This window comes from Equus przewalskii, unplaced genomic scaffold, assembly GCF_037783145.1.
Source record: "Equus przewalskii isolate Varuska unplaced genomic scaffold, EquPr2 ChrUn-13, whole genome shotgun sequence".
Lineage (NCBI taxonomy): Eukaryota > Metazoa > Chordata > Mammalia > Perissodactyla > Equidae > Equus > Equus przewalskii.
The window spans coordinates 10,322,249-10,337,936 of record NW_027228750.1 but is presented as its reverse complement, the minus strand read 5'-3'; the positions used below and the strand labels follow the sequence as shown (position 1 = coordinate 10,337,936).

Sequence of the window (15,688 nt, the reverse complement as noted above, 5' to 3'; positions counted from 1 at the left end):
TCCCTCACTAGATTGTGCAATTCTTGAGGGCAGGTTTTCTCTTTTTTTTTGATCATCGGGTCTAGCCAGTGACTATTTTAGGCGATTAAAAAATATTTCTATATGAAGGAATGCATGAATAAATGAGTGAATTGGAAACGAGAATCTCTTCAATTACACCCTTTCAGAGATTACTCCGAGGGAATCTTTGAGTTAAAAGGACAGTTTGAAAACAAGGAATAATGTGTAATCAAGTAGGCAACATACATTGTAACCACATACACAAGCGTATAGAAGGCAGATAATTCCTATGCATCCAGGGAGACTTCATTTCTAGGCTTTTCACTTCCCGGTTTGCAAGCCAAATTTTAACAGGGACGGTATTATTTAACCCCTTCTGCGCTCTTTTATCCTGGTGACAGGAATTAAAGTATAAACGAGAAAAAATGCCTGTAGTAGTACAGTGACTGGGCACTTGGTAGGTCCTCAACATCTTTTAATCCTTTTCCTTTTTCCTACCTCGTCCTCGTTTTCTATTAAAAGGCTAGTGAATTTAGAGTACCTAAAGGAAATTTTAGTTTTAGAATTTCAGTTGGACGAAACCACGTCGTGGAGATTCTGATTAACCCCATTAACCCATGACTCTCAGACCAAGGGGAAAAAAAATCACCGGGAGAAAGGAGGCGGAGCAAACACTGAAAGCCAGGCGGAGAGGAAGCCGTGGAAGGAAGCTCCTCTTTGGTTGGGTTTGTCTTTTTTTAACCCCAGAGAGGCGGGACGCCCTAACTGCCGTCGCGGGTCGTTTCCCGGGGAGGCGCCCGCACGCCCCGGCTTTCCTCGCCCGCCCTCCCGCTTCCGCCCGGCGCTGCGCTGCGGGCCGCGGCCGCTGGGGGCGCCCCGGGCGCGTGGCGCGGAGGCGGCGGCTCTGCGAGCTGCGCCTCTCCCCGCTCTCAGACGGGCGGCGGCGGCGGCGAGCTGCGCACCGAGAGCGCGCCCACCGCCCGGGCGAGCTGCAGCACGACCGCTCCTCGCGGGCGGGCGGGGTCCGCGCCGCGCTCCGGCCCGGGCTGCGGCGAGAGGCGGCGGCCGCGGCCCCGGCCCCGGCCGGCGCGCGGCGCCCCCCGGCCGCGCCCCCGCGCGCAGCTCGCGGCCCTGGCCATGGGGCTGCGGGGGCCCGGGGCTCGGCTGAGCTGAGGCGGCGGCGCCGGGCCGCACGCCCCGTGGGGCCGCCCCCGCACCCCGCCCGCCGGCGTCTGGCTCTCATGATGATGAAGAAGAAGAAGTTTAAGTTTAAGGTGGACTTCGAGCTCGAGGAGCTCTCCTCGGTGCCCTTCGTCAACGGGGTCCTCTTCTGCAAGATGCGGCTGCTGGACGGCGGCAGCTTCACCGCCGAGTCCCCCAGGTAACGCGCCCCCCGCGCCGCGCTCTCCTCCCGGGCGGCTGCGCCCTCGCCTGCCCCGCGGGGGCTGGTTTGCTGGGCAGCATCTCTTTCCCTGGCCCATTTGCTCCAGGAGGGCGGCCAGCCTCGTGAGCCTCTCTTTCTCTGGGGACCAGGCTGAAATCAGTCAGGAATTTATTGATCTGCACAAAGTGCTTCGCAAATGGGTTCATCTCGGCTGGGCTTGGCTCCTGCCCTCCTGATTCCAGATGGTTCCTGGTATCTGCTCTTCCCTCCTAAATTCTCTAGAAATGGGAGGGGAGCGATGGCCAGAAGGGAGAAGATGCTTCTGGTTTCTCTTAAGACGTTTCCATATTTGTGAAATGCAAAGTAGAACTTGAGCTGTTGTTAAAACAAAAACAAAAATTACCCAAACTGCTCACGTTCCAGCAGCGCCCGCTCTGAACAGAAGCCTGTGCTCAGCATAACTCCTTCTCCCTTGTTGGTTACTCCGGGACTCGGGCGCCTGGGATGCAGCCGGCGTAGGCCTGCTCTGGCTTGACTTGAGTCAAGTGCTCCCCGATAGACGGGACAACCGTCTGCCCCATCAGAAAGCTGCGTCTCCAATTACTCGCTAACACTCGCTCGGTTACCCATCTTGAAGTGGCCACTGGTGACTCGCAGCGTGGAGGACTTAGAAGGAGCGGAGGGCCCAGGCCCTGCCCTCCTTTTGTAATGAACCCCTGGGCACTCTCAGGGAGAGTCGTTGGCAGGTTCCAGAATGAAGTCAGGAGTGGTAGTTTTCCTTGAGTCATTTCAGGGCTATTGGTGGGTTGACACATTTACCCTAAGGGAAGTTTCCTGAAGAAAATAGAAAATTTACAGAATTTTTTAAATGAACTTTTAAGTTACTGAGATCATGGAGAAAGGTTAACAGTTAATGCTTATTTTGCCTAAACATACTGTCCGTAGACTATTTTTACCCCAAAAATATTCTGCTTTCCTTTTATCTGTCATCCTTATTAATAATGTAAAGAAAATAATGCCAATGGGTTGTGGAATTGGGGCCAGAAAATTGTGCACGGTGGAAATAGCGAAGCCTTTGGAAGCCAGAAAATGTAAATGTCTAGTTGGCCAAAGCAAAGGATATATGAACCACTGTTGGTTCTCAGAATTAAAAAACGGTCAGCCGAGGTTAGTTTTTAAAATTAAACTGTGATAAGAAATCTTCTGTGGATATTTGACTAATTAATTATACTACAATCATTTTTAACACACTGGTAAGAGAACAGTGTAACCTCGAGGAATGTCACAAATATTGTACCAGCTCTTAAGGTGTTGAAAAGCCAAAGCCAATTCCTGAATGTCCAGTAGGAGCGGTGCCCCTTCCTCCACTGCGCCTCTGGCAGTTAGAGTAGCTCTCCTGGGCCACTGGTGACACCTGGTGGTCAGGGTACTTCCCTACTACCTCCTTTCTCCCTCAGATTGTTATTTGGCTTGCTCCTCACGAGTCAGTTACTCTGGCATTGCAGGCAGTCACTTGTTCAGCAGATATGTATAGGCTGGTCCCTTTAAATATATTATCTTATTTAATTCTAACAAGAAGCCTGTGAGGTAGGGAATTCCTACTTTGTGGATGAATAAACTGAGACTCACAAAGCATAACTGACTTTCCCGAAGTCCCCACATCTAGTAAGTGAAATCTAGTAAGCCAAGATTCTGATCCAGGTCTGTCTGATTTCAAGCTGATCGATGCCAGATAAAGGAGAAGATTGTGTGCCATGCTGAAGAGTTTAGGAATAGGAAACTTCCTAATGGTTTTAACAAGCAAGAGATATAATTTGATTTGTACTTTACAAGGAAAAGAAAAAGGAAAGGAAAAAGCAGAGTATCCTGGGTTAAACTTACCCCCTTCTCCTTGAAGTAAAATTTGATTTTAATCAAGGTCAGTCAGTAAAGTTAAGAACAGTGCTCTGTATAACCAAACAACCAAAAAAACAAAAACAAAAACAAACCAAATGGTTTGCAGGGAAATGATTCATAATAAGGAGACTGTGCCTTTGAAGTTAGGTAGAGGTGCTGATGTAGTGCTCAGAGCAAGGGTTTGGAATGAGGCAGATCTGAGCCTAAATACTAGCTCCACCATGGTGCGCCTGGGGGTTGTTATGTAGCCTCTCAAAGCTTCTGTACATGCAAACCACCACTGGACATAGGGCTGTTGTGAAGATTTAGTAAGATAATGTACCTAACACAGTGTTCTGGCACTCAGTTGACCTTTAAAGAGAAGACAAGGAGCTTGTCCAAGAGGGTTCATTTCCTTTAGATGTTATACTTAATTCCTCCATCCTGACAGTTATGGAAGTGTTGATTTGAGAAAGGTACCTTATTTTACTAGAAAAAAAAGAAAGAAAACCTGATGGGGCCAGCCTGGTGGCGCAGTGGTTAAATTCGCATGTTCTGCTTCTTGGCGGCCTGGGGTTCGCAGGTTCGGATCCCAGGTGCGGACATGGCACCACTTGGTATCGCATGCTGTGGCAGGCGTCCCACATAGAAAGTAGAGGAGGATGGGCACGGATGTTAGCTCAGGGCCAGGCTTCCTCAGCAAAAAGAGGAGGATTGGCAGTAGTTAGCTCAGGGCTAATCTTCCTCAAAAAAAAAGAAAAAAAGAAAGAAAGAAAACCTGAAATACCTAAAGGATGTGAATCATTTCAAAATTGCATAACTTTTAATTTTTAGATGCCAGTCTGAGCAGTGCATCTCTTATTAAATGCTAGACTTTAATTTTTAAAAAATCACTTTGTGTGCCTTTTATAAATCAAGTATAGTTAACACTGTAACATTTCTCCCATAAAAAATAAGAAGTGAACTACAGAGAAAAGGGTTAACATAACAGGTCTGAGACTACTCTCCTTAGAAAGGCCTGCCTACAATGTTGGCCCTTGGCTGGCATCTTGGGACTTGAATGGTCAACAGTCCCCTACACTGATGTAAAACTTTACCTAAGTGATAAGAGTGGCTCACTGTGCCTAGACTACAAACAGTGTGATTTATGCAGAATGCTTTCTGGGAGTCTGCAATTTTGGCATATGCTAGGCAGAGGGTGCTTATGTGACCAGCCCTAAAAACACTTTGGGCTTGCATTTCTACTGGACTTCCCTGGTAGACAACATGTGTGGTCACACTTTGTTGCTGGAGAAATTGTGTTCTGGGTGACTCCCCTTGGAGAAGACTCTTGGAAGCTTGTGCCTGGTTGCCACAGGACTTTGCCCCATGTACCTTTTCCCTTTGCTGATTCTGCTTTGTATCCTTTCACTGTCATAAATCTTAGCCATGAGTGAGACTGTATGCTGAGTCCTGTGAGTCCTCCAAATGGATCGCTGGACCTGGGGGTGGTCTTGGGGACCCCTGATGCATGAACCTACTTAGTAAAATAATATGCATTTTGTTAGAGAAAAACTTAGAGGTACATAGCAAATTATAAATATATTTGGCTTTGTACAAAAACTAAAGATGCAGATCATTCATTGTTCACCCAGTACTAATTGAGCATTTACTGGGTTTCTAGCTGTCTGGGCTCTGAGAAGTACAACAAACATAAAGGCCATGAGGGAATTACCTCTCGATAATGAAATTAGATCGTAGATGTATAATCGCTTGACAGTAGGAGACAGTATGATTTAGTGCCTAATCAATGGGCCAGACAACAGGAGAGTGTGGTTGAAATTCTGGAAGAAAAGAGTTTATTTACAGCTGTAATGGTTACTGAAAACCATGGGAGCTTTTCAGCTGAGTGTGCTGGGAGGATGAATTTGCACTGACAAGGAAGTGCGCGTGGGAGGACAGCTTGAGCAAGCCATCAATAGGAGTTGATGGAAGATCAGCCTAATTGCAGAGAGAGTTCGTATTGAACAGAAACAGAAGATGCAAACTTTGAATGCCATTAAGAAGAGTTTGCTTTCTACTCCTGACGGGATGAAATTCAATCTAAGATTCTTGCACTTAGTCGTAATGTGATTAAAGTGCTATTTACGCTGGCTAGTGGATTGATGCTCTTTGGATCCAAGTGGGGATATATTAGAGATGGCGAGACAAGTTAAGAGGCTATTAAAATAACCCAGGCAGGAGCTAATAAGAACCTGAACTCAGAGGTTTCTCATATAAGTGACTGATGAAATGATAATGCCATGACAAATGTCTTGATGACATAATAGAAGAAGTCAAGAAGAATCTTTGTTTTATTTTATTTTGTTGAGAGGAATATAGTGTATGGTGGGGAAGGACATGAGGAAATCAATTATATGTTTAACATACTACATTGAGGTGACAGTGAACCTGTAAGCAATTGGAGCCATATTTATTGTGTATTTCTTAGATTCTGGTGTTTTCTAAGAAGACCTGCTTACTGAACTTTTCATCTAGAATGTCCTTAAACCGCTTTGCCCTTTTAAGGATTACTAGTGAGAATTAATGTTAGAAGGATCCAGTTTCTCCCGGGAAACTTTGTCCAGTGAAGAGGTTAGAAAAAAATATAAAGACTAAAAGGTGTCTGTTTGTAATAGATGTTATTTAACTGGTCAGATTTTTACATACTATAGTTAATAAAACATTCAGAAAATACGTTGTATGATTATAGTGATCTAATAAACTGAAGCCAAATTACTGCCTAATAAATATTTTTGAAGACCTTTCAAAAAGACAGAACATTTCATTATTTAAATCTTTTCAGAGCACTCTTCCTTTGTAAAAACATGTAAATTACTTTTGAGGTTTTATTAGGACTGTCAGAACAGGTTTAATTCCTGGGCTGCTTTAATAAAGGAATAATAGGGAGAAATTTTTCCTGTATTTTTTAGGATTCTCAAATTTGCCTTAATTTGTTCATCTTTTTTTGTGCTCGTAGCTGAATGCTTCCTTTTCAGTTTCACATGCGCTTGTGGCAAAAAACCACGTGAACTCAGGGAGTGTCTGGGAAGCTAATGAGCACATCTGTGTATTGGATCTGCTACTTTGTAAACAAGCGGAAGGGATTTTGTCTCTTTGGCCAGAGTACGTCTTCATGTTTTCAAGATTTTGGTTCACTGCATATTGTGTACTTCTTTTTCGTAACTTTTTTCCTTATTGCAAAAGTAACATAGGTTCACGTGGAAAACTTAAGAAATACAAAAGGAAAAAGAAAAGAACACAAGTTGCATATAAACAAACCACCCAGAGGTAATCACTGTTAATGTTTTGGTGTATAACCCAGGAGTCTTTATTGGTCTGTACACATACATATATATATACACACACACATCTCCACCCAACACACACTTGGCAAATACTTTTTAAAAAAGAGACCATACTGTATTTGTATGTTTTTTTCACTTGATGTGTCTTCCCATATCATTCAACATTGATCAGGAGCTGCTAAAGTCCATGGAGTTGGATGAGCCACTGAAGGCAGGAGATCACAGTGAACCCCCAGTTCATGCAAAAGAGCGGGGGATCACAAGAGGAGGATTCAGGAAACAAACCATCCAGTTACACACATCCATCCTGAGTTAACAAGAGAAGCTATCACCTTGGCCGATGGCAAGTGTTAGGAGGGCAGCAGACAGGACCAGGCCCGTTTCACCTGGACATTAAAAATCACATTTTGTTTTGACATCTTCAGTCCTATGTGCTTTCAGAAAACCTTTGTCTGTGCAAAGAAAAGAAAAGAATTTTCAAACTTTAAAGGCTGTTGTGGATTTATTTACCCTCAGATTAATGTTGTTATTGTATTAAATCTACCTTTTTGTTTAAAAAAATTTTTTATAAAATTTTTTGACAGATACATACCATTGTACTGTATAGATTTCCATAGTGTATTGAACGAAGCCCCTTTTGAAATAGTCTCTCCTTTGCTTTCTTTTTTGTTGATACTTTTATAAACACGCTACAATGAGCATCCGTATAGCCAAATTTTGTGCACATCCATTATTGTTTATTTAGGATTAAGTCTTAGAAATGAAATTATTGAGTCAAAGGGCATGCAGATTTCTAAGGCTTTTGCTAGAATCAACTTGCCATTCAGTGCATTAGATTGACTTTTGAAGATGAAAAAATCACTAATAGTTAGCAAATATAAAAAATAATCAGTGCTAGAAAATGCTGTTTGACCATATGGCACAGAATTCTTTATACCCTGACCAGAAATGGAGTCATCAATTCACATTGTTATAATAAATATAATAATGGTAGCTAACATTTATTGATCATTTTCTCCATGTGCCAGGAACTTTTCTAAGCCTTTACATACTCAAAATAATCTTAGGAGGAAGGTACTATTATTACATTATTACTATTATTACTATGGTTACTACTCTCATTTTATACCTGAGGAAACAGAAACACAAAGAGTTCTCAAAAGTTACACAGCTAGTAAGTGTAGAACTGGGAGGCAGTCTGGCTCCAGAGTACACTCAATTACTAAACTCTCCTGCCTCTCAGATTTTATGTTGTGTGTTCTCATTTTTATATTTTAACAAAATAGGTAAATATATAGTATGACTTTTTCTTCTTCCTCTTCTTTTTTTTTTTTTTTGAGGAAGATTAGCCCTGAGCTAACATCTGCTGCCAATCCTCCTCTTTTTGCTGAGGAATACTGTCCCTGAGCTAACATCCATGCCCATCTTCCTACACTTTATATGTGGGACGCCTACCACAGCATTGTCTGCCAAGCAGTGCCATGTCTCTACCCGGGATCCGAACCGGTGAACCTCGGGCGGTCAAAGCGGAACGTGCGCACTTAACCGCTGCACCACCAGGCGGGCCCCAGTATGACTTTTTCTGAATGCCAGTCTCAGAAAACTGGTTTCAATATGTGACACCATCAAACAGGTCACTAGACCTGGCCCATTTAGATTTGCCCCAAGGTTATTGTATATGAAAGATAAGAAAAGAAACATAGTACTCATGTATATACTTTTTCCCCCCAGGTGTAACTTTCCAGTAATAAGTCCTCAAAATTCAGTCTCATTACTGGATAGTTGTATCTTGTGAAAATGTTATTAATGCCACTTTACCCCAGTAAGTTAATATTCACCGTTCTATCACTAAGCCTTGCACAGTAGGCGGTTTATAAATATTTATTGAAAGAGTACAGATATTTGGAGAAAGGATTTGTTGTAGTTTTGCTAAGGATCACAGATACACAAAGATCCCCAAATTAAATATATGGGGAAATCACATGGAGAAGTATATGCTATTCTGTGTGCACAGCTTTTAAAGGATTAATGTTCGGTTTAAGGCATCAGCCTTTGAGGAACATTATGATATAGAGATCCAGGGACGTATACTAAGATTCTGAGGAATCTTGAATTATGTTCATAATGGGACTGGGGTAAGTCTAGAGAGAAAATGATGGTCTTTAAATACTAAAAAAATGAATTTGTATATATATGTGTATTTTACATTCCTAATTTTACTTAATTCTTACAAAATCTCTTTTATAGAGGTGTTACCTCCTATTGGGTTAGGATACATGTCAGGTGCTGTAACACATGTGTTAAAAAATAGCAAGTGGCTTAAACAAGATAGAAGTTAATCTCTCTCATATAAAGTCCAGGCTGATGTGATAGCTCTGCTCCGTCAAGTTGTCGGGGCCCTGCCTTTTTATCCTGTTGCTCTGTCATGCCCAGGGTATTGTTCTCATCCACAGGGACTAAGTTGGCTCACCTCACATCCGAATTCCAGCCACTGGGAAGGAGGAAAGAGGATGGGGAAGTCCCTGTTGCTCACAGCTCTTTGACCAGAAGTTGAGCACAAGGCAACATCCAGCCCCAAGGAAGGCTGAGAAATGTAGTCTTTGCTGGGCACCCATGTGCCAGCAAAAGATTCATTTATGATAAAGAGAAGGAAAGATATCAGGGGACAGTTAGCCTCTGCCACACCTCTCTTTTAGAGATGAGATAGTTGATCCTCAGAAAAGGAACATAGTTTTTTTCAAGGTCACACATCAATTAAGTTAAAGACGTTTGAAAGACTGTCCCATGAAAGGGAATAGACTTATGCTATGTGCCTCAGAGGAGAGAACTAGGACCAGTGGGGAGATGTTAAAGAAGGCGTGTTTCTATTCAGTATAATGGTAGGAAAAAGAATCCCTAACATTTAGAAGAGTTTATTAGTGGACAGGCTACCTCAGTACCCCATCCATTTGTCTAGAAGGTAATCCTTCATTAGAAGGATGGGTGACCTAGATGATTCTTAAGGCACTTTCTAACTCCAAGATTGTATGATTAAGCTTTCATTTTTGTTTCCTAATACTGCTCTTCCTAAACCTGCAGGCCGGTCAGCTTAAATTAGCCAATGTGTGTGCATTTCTTTCTTCTTAGTACTCCCTCTTTTTCCCATCTCCTCTTCACCCTTGTTTTAGTTGATTCAAATTCCAACCATTCTTCAAGATCTAGATCAAACGTCTCGTGTGCTTTATGTCCACACCTGTGCCAACCTGCACTCCTCCCACTGCTTCCCTCCAGCACTTACTACACATCCTACGTCCCTAATAAATGCTAGTTATTTGTTGAATGAATTAGATTTTTCCTCACTGTCCACTGTGATTTCACCTCTCACTCAATTCCCATAGTTCTTGTTTCTACTAGTCATTTCACCCGAATTTGTTCTTTTAATTACCTTTATGAGAAATTTCCATGTGGTGTAAAGTTTATAGTAGTAAAAATAGATACAAGAAAAGGTAGGAAGAAGTGGTTAGGTGGGGGGTCTTTTTGCGGGGGGAGGGGTGGTCAGGGGAAATGTCATGGAAGAGAATTCCTTAGCAAGGTTTTGGAAAAACGTCTAGCTGAAGAAGGGAATGGAATAAAAGAAGGAAGAGTTTACACAGCAGCAAGGAGAAGAGTTTACACAGCTGGGAGCACTCTGGGTATAGTGATGTATTACTACTGTCACATAAAGAGAGGGAGAGAGAGTGGTTATTTCAAGGAGTCTCAACTTGCTTTGATACTATGGGATCTGGGGAGCCAGGAGCAGGGGAGTGACTTACACAAAGTTAGTAGCTTGGCTTGGGGCTGGAATTTAAGAGAATTCTCATCTGATGACTTTAGCTTTCTCAGTAGCAACCAAGAAAGGTGGAGTAAGGGACTTGAGGATAATGATAAAAGATCAGAAAAGCTTCTGTAAGGAATGGGAGAGGAAGCTGACCAAAAACAAGACCAAAAGGCCCAACTGAAATTTAAAACATGAATTTTAGTGATGGCAATGTGCGTGTTCATGCGTTTTTCTCTAGCAGTGTTCCTAGGTTTCAGATAGGAGAAAATGGGTGATAGCATTGATTCAGGCTTAGAAGTTTGTTTGTAGGTATGCGGAAAGGCCAAGGAGGCAAGGGAATTAATAGTGTTGGTGAGAAAGGGATTTAAGGAAGTGGTTATAGGGTCCACACTTCATGAGGAGAGAAACCAGTACAAGAAGATAAGTCAGGAAAATATAGAGTGGTTGGAAGATGAAGCCCTCAGTGGCTGTAAAGAAAGGTACGTATGGAAGGAATGAGGCTGTGACAGATTTGATGGGGTAGGAGATGTGCTCAGAGACTGGGATATTAAAGCTTGAGATTCCTTAGGTAGAGCAGTCTAGAGAGTTGGCAAGGTCCAGGGTGTGTGTGTCGATAAAGTGGTGTGATGATAAGCTTCGGGCAAAGAACTCTGAGTCTAGGGTGTTAGGTTGTTTGCATGGTGTTAAAATAGTCAGTATGATTGCAGGTGTTGGGCTGAAGAGAGAGAGAGATTGAAAAACAGGTACTTCAGTGTGACGTTAACTAGGAGAGGAAGAGTGTGACATAGCCAGATAGCGAGTGCTTCAATCTTTTAAGCCTCAAGCTTGAAAGTAGAATAGTTACAGCCTACAAGTGGCATTGAGGAGTTAGGAAGATGCTGGCTCTGCCTCCTGTGGAAGATGAGGGTGGAGAATAAACGTCATCTACCGTACAGGGCTTCAATACAAGTAGTGTCTTCATGAGATAGGCAGGTTTCGGTTAGGCAGTGAATGGAGTGTTAAGTGAAGAGGTTGAGAATGTAAGAGCTTGTTTAACCCTGGAACCAGAGTTTCAGCTGTGATGGGAGAATGCTTGGGAAAGAGAGCAGCAACAGGAAAATGAATCCGTGAGGAAAAATAGGACAGTAGGAAAGAGCAGACTGGGGATTTATGGAGAATGGGTGACCAGAACTTGCATTTTAGTCTTTCCTGTGGATTACAGGGATGAGAGGTATACATAGAACATAGAATGGATTTAGGATTTCCAGTATGGTATACAGTCATGTGTTGCTTCACGATGGGGATATGTTCTGAGAAATACGTCGTTAGATTTCATTGTTATGCGAACATCCTAGAGTGATTTACACAAACCTAGGTGGTATAGCCTACTACACACCTAGGCTATATGACACTAATGTTATAGGACCACTATCATATATATGGTCTGTCATTGACTGAAATGTCGTTATGCAGCACGTGGCTGTAAAATAATTTAGTGTCGTGTCTAAGGCCCAGGTAATACAAGATAGTTTCTCCAGCTGCTACTTCTAGGAGTGCAAGAATGAGGTCATGTTAGGTCTTGCCTTCCACTTCCTAGGAGGCCTTGCCTCCTTTTATTTTCTGTGTCTCTATCTTTCTTTCTGCCTCACACCTCCCTACCTACAAACTTAATCTGCATCTTCACTAATCTTTTCACTCCCATTTCAGAGGACAAAATATTCTTCCTCTTGTTCAACACCAACCCATTTCCCTGTATCTTTGAACCCATCTCCATCTAACTTCTCTCTGTATATATATATAATTATGATCCAGACTTCGTGAAAAAATAATCTACATTTGCTGTCTCAAGCATTCCTCCTCTTCCCTCAACCCGACGCTCTAACCTCCACCCCATCACTCAGTGGAAACCGTCCTTGCTGATAGCATTAGCCATCTCTAATTGTCATTTCTAGTCAGTATTTTCTCATTTGTGCCTTTTTGCTCTATTTGGAATTCTGTGAGCATGATCTATTTCTTGAAACTTGACTATCTTGGCTTCCATAAACCTTATTCTCTGCTTCAACCTCCCACATCTCTGATTCCTTCACTGAATTCTCTGAGGGCATTTTTGCCCACCCGCTTTTATATATATATGTGTGTGTGTGTGTGTGTGTGTGTGTGTGTGTATGTATGTATACACACATACTTTGTTTTTAGAGCAATATTCGATTTGCAGCAAAACTGAATGAAATGTACAGAGAGTTTCCATGTACCCCCTGCCTGAACACATACACAGCTTCCCCCCTTTATCAACATCCCACACCAGAGTGGTACATTTGTTACAATTGATGAACCTACATTGACACATCATTATCACCCAAAGTCCATGGTTTGCATTAGGATTCACTCTTGTGTTGTATATCCTATAAGCTTTGACAAATGTATAATGACATGTATCCATCATTATAATATCACGCAGAATTGTTTCAGTGCCCTAAAAATCTGTGTGCCGCCTATTCATCCCTCCCTTCTCCTAACCCCAGGCAACCCCTGCTCTTTTTATTGTCTTCGTAGTTTTGCCTCTTCCAGAATGTCATATAGTTGGAATCATACAGTAGGTAGTCTTGTTCAGATTGGCTTCTTTCACTTACTAATATGGACTTAAGTTTCCTCCACGCCTTCATGGCTTGATAGCTCACTTCTTTTTAGCACTGTGAATAGTTTTCTGGTGTCTGAATGTACCACAGTTTATTTATCCATTCACCTTCCGTTCACTATGTGATTCCACTTAGGTGAGGTACCTAGAGTGGTGAAATTCATAGAGACAGAAGGTGGAATGGTAGTTGCTAGGGGTTGGGGGAGGGGAAATGAGGAGTTGTTTAATGGTACAGAGTTTCAGTTTTAGAAGATGAACAGAGCTCTTGGAGATTTGGTGCAGAACAATATGAATGTACTTAAGACTACTGAACTGTACAGTTAAAATGGTTAAGATAGTAAGTTTTATGTTATGTGTATTTTATCACAATTTTTTAAATAAATAAATACTTCAATCCCCTCAAATTTTGATTAGGCCAAGCCAATTATTTACACATTGGTGTATTCAAGTAAAATGGTTTAACATTAAAAAGAAAGATTTCTCCTTTTTAAACTTCATAATATAGGTTCATTTTGCCATAGCATTGTGGAGTCCATTCAATTATTCTACTAACTAATATGACTTAATAAAATATAGACATGGGTTTATACAGTAATTAATTTTTATTTAACAGTTTTAGGAAACTCCCTCTCTTTTTTCCTATTTGTGTTTCTGCTTATCTAAGTCATTATTTTTGCTTGTTGTTTAAGTCTTGAGATATATCTTATTTATTGCTCATCAACAAATATCAGCATTTATTGATAATATTATTTCAAGTTTATCTTTTATTAAATATATTACCTTGCAGATAAGTTTATTCTGTGAAAATACTACATATGACATTTACTTTCATCTTGCACATGAGCCCTTTTCATCATCTGAAATGATATGTTCTTCATAATAGTCATTACTGTAAACATAGGTATAAATATAATTTATTTGTTTTTTGTGTGTGAGGAAGATTGGCCCTGAGCTAACATCTGTGGCAGTCTTCCCCTATTTTATGTGGGGTGCCACCACAGTGTGGCTTGATGAGGGGTGCTAGGTCTGCACCTGGAATCGGAACCTGCGAACCCTGGGCCACTGAAATGGAGTGCGTGAACCCAACCCCTATGCCACTGGGCCAGCCCCTAAAATATAATTTTTTAGCATCAAGGAGCCTGCAGTTTAGTGGGAGATACTGTCATTGTTAAATGCAGTTTAGGGCAGAGTGACAAAGGTTACAGTAAATGTACAAATAAAATTGTATGGCTGTTCATAGGAGGAAGGGAGCTATTAATTCTGACTGAGAAGGTAGGAAGACTCCTTGGAAGACGCGGCATGTGAGCTCAGCTGCGAAAGTTTAGTAGGATTTAACCAGTAGGAGGAAAATGGGATGAGAGAATGTCAGACATTTCGACTCTAATAACATTTTGACTTGTGTTTATTATTAAAAACCATTTTAAAGAGTAGTACATTAATACTGAATCTTCATCATAAAAGCATTTGCTAGTGCAACCACTTTGAAAAACAGACTGGGAAGTCCACAGATGTTAACCGGTTACCATATGATCTGGGAATTCCACTGGTATACCCAAAAGAAATGAAAACACGGCAACACAAAAACTTGTTCCTGAATTTTCAGGGCAGCATTATTCATAATAGTCAAAGAGTAGAAACAACCCAGTGTCAACTGCTGGATGGATAAATAAAATGTAGGATATCCATACAGCGGAATATTATTAGGCAATAAAAAGAAATGAAGTGTGCTACAACATGGATGAAACTTTCAAACATCATGCTAGGTAAAAGATGGTAGTCACAAGAGACCACATATTGTATGATTCAATTTATATGAAAGAAATGTCCAGAATAGGCAAAATCTGCACAGACAGAAAGTAGGTTAGTGGTTGCCCAGGGCTGGGGGGTTGGTGGAAAATGGGGAGTAACTACTGATGGGGTATGAGGTTTCTTTTGGAGGTGATGAAAACTCCCTAAAAGTGATTGTGGTGGTTGTTTCACACTCTGAGTATACTAAAAGCCATTGAATTGTACATTTTAAATGGGTGAATTGTATAGTGTATGAATAATAAAGCTGTTAAGAAAAGCATTTTCTGACAAGACTCCATTAAGCTAATCTAATTAATTCCCTGGAGAATTTTCTATAGAGAACAGTTCATTCTTTCATTTAACAAATACCTGTTGAGTGTCTAATATGTGCCAGGCATTATTTCAGGCAATTGAACTATTTCTATTATTTTTCACTTCAATTTTTATTTTATGAAATTACTTTCCTTGGTGTTTATTCTCTTCTATGTATATTTTACCATGAACATGAATTATAAAATACATGTAAAGATTGTAATATATATCCTAATTTGTGTTAATCTGCCATAATCTGTGTAGTGGCTATTATTTTTATAAAGTCCAATTTTTCAGGATCAGATTTTACATATCGAAATTCTGTTAAGAATTCTTAATTTTTGTGGCAATCTTTATCATGTGTCTTTTTAGCCAGTGAGTTATTTTAGCCAGTTTTATATTTATTATTGCTACCAATAATATTCACTATGGATTGGAAAGACTTGTAGAATTTTTCTTTCTTACCTAGTCTGAGAGAGAATTTTGAGCATTGCCCTCTAGCTCTGTATTATGGTTTATGGAACAAAGCTCTTCATTGTCATAATGTCCTGCTTTGGGATAGAGAGAAACAGACTTGATAAACAGGAGCACAG

The 15,688-nt window shown here is 41.2% G+C and overlaps 1 protein-coding gene across 1 annotated transcript in view; it reads left to right on the top strand.

Moving 5' to 3' along the window:
- Positions 1 to 913: 913 nt before the first annotated feature.
- EEIG2 (EEIG family member 2) overlaps positions 914 to 15,688 on the top strand; it is a 75,278-nt gene continuing 60,503 nt past the window's right edge. Inside the window, exon 1 of the mRNA XM_008535280.2 lies at positions 914 to 1,381. Within this exon, the coding sequence (XP_008533502.1) occupies positions 1,242 to 1,381 (140 nt within the window). The 5' untranslated portion in view covers positions 914 to 1,241. The remainder of the gene's footprint in view (positions 1,382 to 15,688) is intronic.